General features: G+C 35.6%; 1 protein-coding gene across 1 annotated transcript; it reads right to left on the bottom strand.

Moving 5' to 3' along the window:
• Window positions 1-2,110: 2,110 nt before the first annotated feature.
• Window positions 2,111-6,449, bottom strand: LOC143547854 (serine/threonine/tyrosine-protein kinase HT1-like). Its single transcript, XM_077039167.1, has 3 exons — window positions 5,572-6,449; window positions 3,629-4,102; window positions 2,111-2,630 (listed from the first exon to the last, which is right to left on the bottom strand). The coding sequence occupies exons 1-3, from the start codon at window positions 6,286-6,288 to the stop codon at window positions 2,358-2,360; spliced, it is 1,464 nt and encodes a 487-aa protein (XP_076895282.1). The 5' UTR covers window positions 6,289-6,449; the 3' UTR covers window positions 2,111-2,357.
• Between the last annotated feature and the right edge of the window lie 544 nt (window positions 6,450-6,993).

The raw sequence follows: 6,993 nt of genomic DNA, 5'->3' as shown, positions 1-6,993 counted from the left end.
GGTATTTGGTCATTTCTTTGCCAACCCCTTTCATAGTAACCTTAGAAACCAAACGCCTCCATATAGTACCCACTGCAATAGGTCGAATCCCGTTGTCGGGTTTTAAAAGCGGTGTAAGAGGAGCAGACGCGACAAACTCTGCCAAAGTAGACGGACATCTCCCTCATAACCATAAATTAACCATTGCAGTGATAGCACATATGAGGTCAGTGGCAATAGCCGACCCTTCTCCACAAAGAGAATCCAAAATATGTTGCGCTCTCAAACCGTCCCTCCCACACAAAGTTCCGTTGGGAAACGATTTAATGCAACCAAGGACACTATCCACCTCCGCCACAAGAGGAGGCTCGGAATAAGTCATGTTCGGCATAGACGACGAGTTCTTGTACGGGTGTTTAGCCTCTAAAGCCTTTGTGGTATAAGAATTGTATGGTGCAACACCAGATGAGCATAACACCTTTACTGCAGCAGTAAAGTGACCATCCGCAACTTTTCGAAGACACTGTTTAACGTTATTGTTGACAAGATCCCCCTCCTTTTGAATATCCATGTCACCTTGGCTTAAGGACCTCGAACCAGAACCATTTAACAAATTTTTAATTAACATGGTGATACCGTCAACTTTCCCCCATGTGGCTAAAGAACTCATTATTGAATGATGTTGCATGGCTTTCCTATTCCTGGACCTGCTTTCGTGCCTATTTTTGGGTCTGAACACCTGTAAAGTGCAACGAGGAAGAAGTAACAGCCTAACCCACGCATCAACAGAATCTGATTGAGCAACCACTTTATAGAGTGTTGTTTTCAAAGCTTGCGAAAAGGCCATCCGACAACTATGAGGGATACTCTTGACGGTAACGATAGGTGCCTTAAGTACACGATCAAGGAGGGAGACATCCAACATTAAGGACTCATGAACAGTTGTCTCGGGACCCTTGATAAAAGGTTTCGAAATCCCAATAATGTGCATCCGAGTCATTGTTTTTCCATAGATGATCGCTAGATATTTAATAATTTACATTTCTCTCTCTTTTTTTTGTTGGATAAGTTGCCTACTCTGGCTACGGTTATCGACGCATTAAAAACCTTATTTCTCTTAAGAATTTTGCTTGAACCGTTAGACGATAGTTTTTGAATTTTTGTGATAGAAGTTTATATAATTCAAAATAGAACACATGTAAATATAATAGAGATATCTGACTGTAGTTAGTTTAGTTTGTTCAAATTATATATACACAATCAAATAGAACAAATTAATTTAGTAGTTAACATATTTCTGCCGTATGTGAATTCTTTTGGTCTCTGTCTTGAAGGTCATGTTGTATTTTAGTTTGTAATATATATTTCTTTTGGTCCGGTTGCTACTTTTTTGTTACTAACATGAAATTTTATTAATAAACTTAGTTATGAACTTGTATATAGTAGTAATAAAATAAAAATAATAATAATTTGCCCTCTCACAAGTGTGATAGTACATTCAAATCCTTGCAAGGTAAGGTACTTGGAATTATGATGTCATAAAACTTAAAAAAAATAAAATTATTAAAGCTCATGTTTTTAATGAAAGATTTAAAAAAAAAGAAGAATACCGACAGCACAGTAACATTTTTGTCTTAAACATAGATGGGCTCTGTCTCCTTCTCTTAAAGATTATGGTCCATGTTTGTGTATAGAACAACCTTTTGTCCTAAATAATTTGAGATATATGCAGAGGTCCACAAATCAAGGATCTGGGCCCAAACCGGTTTGGATTAATAACTTTAGGTTGAAGCTGGTTTATAACTAAGTCAGTCGGTTTAACTGGTTTAACGGAAGTGTTCTCAAACCGATTACAAACCTACAGTTCGGCTCATGTCCAAACCAGGTTCTTTTTAACCGGATGATATGAGCATAATAATATTATTATAAATGATTTTATATAAAACAACCGGGCTCGATCAAAAGCTAGTTTTTATTGAAGTTTGAGAAGCTAATTTATAAACATGCTAAAAGGATATAAAGTTTCATCGTAATAAAATTAGAAAACAACATACGAAAAAGAAAACAATTAATCCCCTTATTATTTTTTGAAGAAAGAAAAATTATGCATCTTTTAATTAATTACTTTCATATGTAATTATGACTTTATATGCAATTGATTTCTAGAAACTCCATTTCACTACCCACACAACATGAACGAAAACAAGCAATATGATATGAACAAAGTACGACTAATATGTGTTCGGTTTGACGGTTTTCCTATGAAGAACCGTTTTCAGCATCGTACCGATAAAAGCTAATCATTCACATGTGAAACGACAAAACGGAGTGAAAATCCCGTTTCTTTACTTACATTATCACCTAAAGCCCATAAAGTTTTATGAAAACCTCGGTTTAGGTGTGGGTGTGTTGAGTTGATATTGTTGATACTGAGGCCCGAGTTTTTGCATCCAATGACGAAGCCCCTTTTTGTTATCTAAACCTGGGTGAAGATTCAAGTTTCCATCGCGTGCGATTAAAGTTTCAAACTCCTCTAATACTTTCACCACTTGCCAGAATTCAGGCCTCTTGTCGGGATTTGTAGACCAGCATTGCTCGATTAATGCTTTCATTGCTGTAGGACAGTTTTCCGGGATAGATGGTCTGAGATTCTGAAACGCCAAAATAAATAATTTAAAATTAGGAGTGTGAACGAGATAGGCTGCTTTGAGCTACTCAAGATTGGCTCACTTAAAGCCTGAAACGAGCCGAGCGTAAATGAGCTCGAGCCTAAATTGGAGCTAATTTAATGAGAGAGCTTGACTTGGCTTACAATCCAATTATATGTATAAAATTATAAATGTCGCATATTTTATTTTGTAGAATAGATATATAGTTATATAATAAATATTATTAAATATAACACTGAAATATAACTAAACAATATATATGTTGTTACATATAGAAAAAAAACTTTGCTTATAAATATATATAAATAGTAGGGGTAAGCATCAATGCATGAAACCACAAAGACCGGACCGAAATTAACTGAAGCCAAACGAAAACCAAACAGATTGGTTTTTTGTCTTTGTAACAACCGAATTTTCGGTTCAGTTTTGGTGGTTGCATGTAACTAAAACCAAAAGATTGGACCAAATTTATAGATTTCATTTTTAGTTTTGAATGCTAAAGTAATTTATAAGAAGTTAAGGAATAGTGTAAACCTAAATATTTTAGGCCCAAAATCAAATAATAATTATATAACAAAAAGATGAAGGCCCAAAATTATTATTTTGGGCTAACTTCTTTATGTCGCCCCAAAATCTTCAAGCTCTAACGATAAAACCAAAAGAACAAAACCAAACTGAACCCAAACCAAAAAAAAAAAAAAAAAAAATCAAACGATTTTCAAAAAACTCAAAAACCAAATGCTTGGCTTTTGGTTCAGTTTGAGCCCAAAACTAACCCATACAGCCCTAATAAATAGTTTTGCGCATGTGTGTGTGTATAAATACAAAAAACAACCACAAATAAACAATCGTACCCAGTAAATCCCACACATAGCAAAAACTATTAACCAGCAGCTCGAAACATGCCAAGCTCGAGCTCAGCTCGTTTGCACCCCTGTATATAACTAAACATACACCGAGCAAGAAAACAAATGTAGTACCTTATGAACCACCGCAAATGCAGCTTGTATAGGAGTCATATCATTATATGGAATAGTTCCAGCCACCATCTCCCACAAAATAAGCCCAAACCCGTAAACATCAACTTTCCGACAATACGATTTCCGTTTAATCATCTCAGGGGCCATCCAACGGTATGTTCCTGGATCATCGGCCAAAAAATCACAATATGCCTCCTCACAACCGATCCCAAAATCAGCAATTTTGAGCTGAAAATCTTTGTTTATTAATATGTTTTCGGGTTTTAGATCCCGATGAATTACGCCTTGCGAATGGATGTATTCCATTCCGCGTGTGATGTCTAAAGCCATCTTGATAAGCTTTTGCAATGGAAGATATTCTTTCTCTTTTTCCATGCTGTCTTCGAGCTTATGCAAGTATGCCCGCAACGAGCCTTCCGAGAGGTACTCAGTGATGATGCAGTAGACCCGGGGTTGTCTACATGCCGCTACGAACTACCACCACATAAATATTTAAAAATAGCTCAGTTATTTTGCATAACAAATAATAGATTTGGATATAGGTTGATTACTGTAACTGTATAATCACAATAGTTAAGACATAATTTACGGGTTTGGGATTAGTCTAAACAGGTTGAGTCAGTTTAGGTCAAAACCGCAGGCATGTTTAGTGTTCAGGTCAACCTGGCAAGTTCGCGTGTTGACCTGTTGAGCCATATATTGTTGTAGTTTTTTTCTTAAAATATATTTTACTTCATAGCCTACACTAAAAGAGTATTTCATGCCAAAATCTAATAGCTAAAAGCAAACTAGCATCATTTATATATTTAAATGTTCTTTTATATACTTTGTTTTTCACTCACAATTTGTAATTTTAGAGTATTAATAAACTAAAAATAAAATATTTTGGTACTTCATAACTTAAACTAACTGGCTATTTTATGGCAAAATAAAAAAAGATAAAAATAAAAAAAATAGCATCATGTTTTATATTATAAACGTAATTATCTTATAAGCATTTGGAGTTTGTGTTTACAATTTGTAAGTTTAGACTTTTGAGCATTAATATGCTTAAAATAAAATTTTCTGGTTAAGCAGGTTGTGTTTGTGTCAACCCATGAAAACCCGTTTCATGTTAGGGTTCATTTGTCTTGACTCAATTTTCCGGGCCAGGACAAATTTTCCGGTTCATCTAAACGGGACTGGGTTTAGTCTAAACAGGTTCAAGTCAGTTTAGGTCAAACCTGCATGCACATTTAGTGTTTAGGCCGACCTAGCAGGTTCACGTTTTGACCCGTTTATTTTTATCTTTACAGTTACATTTTTAATATACGTTTTACTCCACAAATTAAAGTAGCCTGCCATTTTAGGCCAAAATTTAAGCATGATTATTTTATAGTACATTTGTTGTTTTTTTCTCAAGCTAAAAAAAATTCTGGTTAAACAGGTCATGTTCATGTCAACCCATAAAAACTTGTGTCATGCTAGGATTCATGTGTCATGATGATAGGGTTTGACAGGTTAGATAATAGAATAAGGCAAACGAAGAACTGAACGATAGTATTAATGAAAATGTAAAGAAAGATTACAATAGATTCCCGGGCCGAGCCCTCTCTCACTACATAAGCAGGAGCCATGGCGATGCCATCCTAAACATAAATCTACTCCCCCTCCCTATTAGCTATTAATCCCTATTAATAGAAATATTAGTTACACTTGACCCCTCCCAAAATAAACAAATGTTATTTAGACTAGAACTTGAGCATGATTCCTATCACATGACAGGATTTTTGGGTTCCTTTTAAAATTTTTCACTTTCTCCAGGTTCGACTCACCAACTGACCCATTTAACACCTTAGAACTCGAAACTCAAAACTAGCTATTCTAACGCGTCTAAACAAATACATAACAGCAGATTTTTACGACTTTCTGGGATGAAAATAAATAGCAAAATACAAAATTACCTTAATGACATTTTGATGGTGGAGGCGCGACAAAAGATTTATTTCTCGTGTAAACTGATTCTCAAGTCGAAGTATTAATTCTTCATTTTCGTCATCATCCGGAACCCTAATTATCTTAACCGCAACTGCTTCATCTTTATATATTCCATGATACAGTTGACTATTTGCACCGTGAGCAAATCTATGACCAAGAAACAGCTTTGAAAGATCAACCATATAATCCTCAACCGTTTCAACTGAACTAACTTTCCCGCCACCATGGTCAAACAACTTTGACCACGAGTAATCCCGTTTCATCTTCCGTTTCTCGCTAACCCTCATCGAATTAAAATGCTTGAGCGGACTTGCACCATCGCGAGGCGACCTTGAATCAACCACACTCGTCATGTTTCTTTGAAACATTTTCTTCCCATTAAACCCTTTCTCGGTTTCAACGTGCTGAGGGTGTGGGGTAGAGAACCGTTTAGTGTCGGACCGTGCCTCCTTAAACGTCTCGGGAAGACGGATTTTTGGAGGCGGTGTGACCGTTCGAAACTTGTTCGTAACCGGGTTTGTCTGTATTTCGGCGGGTTTCGGGTTGGGTCTTGTTTTCATACCCGAGAGCCGAATTGGTTCGACATCGGTTAGAAACGAGGCTATTCTTGCAGAATCTAATCTATGGCAAACTGTATGTGAAAATTTTGTTCTTCTAATCCAAGAATTAGCCTCCCCATCCATTGTTGACTAGTCAAACTATCTTTTTATAACCAAGATGATACCATATATGTACAGCTAGCTAATCCTATATCTATAATTACAATATTAAACAATATAAGTTTTTCAAGAATCTTGAAAATCAAGTGTAATTTCAAGAAACACAAACAAAAGCAGATTGGAGTGTACCTTTGATTAGAGATCAAGGCTTTTGAGCATCAAAAGTCAAACCTGAAAAAACCCACAAATCTTTAATTAATAAGCAAGCAATCCAAACAGTATATTATATATAATTGAATAAATAAATCAAGAAAGATCAATGATTGAACAAGATGGGGACAATTATATTATATGCCCCCAAAACATTAAAATACTAAAGAACATAAAACAATCAAAATCAAAACCTACCAAAAGGGTGTGTGATTTGGTGTTTTCCAAGGATCTTTAACCTAAAAAAGATGAGAATTCAAGAACAAAAAAAAAGATTTTTTTGGGTATTTTTGTGAAATGTGAATGGAACATGAGGAAAGAAAATGAACCCACAAAAAAAAGTTTTGATTTTTAATATTTTTTTAGAAAATGGTATATTAATATATACGGATCTTTGTGTGATGGTACGAGTTTGATGATGATTCGGTGGGCCCGGGGTAGGGCGGTGGACGGTGGTTGTGGTAGCGACGGGAGGTGTTGGGTGGGACCCACTTTAGTTATTGTTTTTACTAAGTCAAG

The sequence above is a fragment of the Bidens hawaiensis genome, unplaced genomic scaffold (assembly GCF_021521415.1).
Source record: "Bidens hawaiensis isolate Kalapana, Puna unplaced genomic scaffold, B.hawaiensis_p1.1 tig00014841_1, whole genome shotgun sequence".
Classification (NCBI taxonomy): Eukaryota; Viridiplantae; Streptophyta; class Magnoliopsida; order Asterales; family Asteraceae; genus Bidens; species Bidens hawaiensis.
This window is presented reverse-complemented; position numbering and strand designations above follow the sequence as displayed.

Bases quoted from the DNA above. Each gene is read 5' to 3' on its own strand.
- LOC143547854 (XM_077039167.1), bottom strand. From the start codon at position 6,288: ATGGATGGGGAGGCTAATTCTTGGATTAGAAGAACAAAATTTTCACAT. The intron at 4,103-5,571 runs GTAATTTTGTAT...ATGTGGTGGTAG, and splicing joins ACCATCAAAATGTCATTAAG to TTCGTAGCGGCATGTAGACA. The intron at 2,631-3,628 runs GTACTACATTTG...TTGGCGTTTCAG, and splicing joins CATTTGCGGTGGTTCATAAG to AATCTCAGACCATCTATCCC.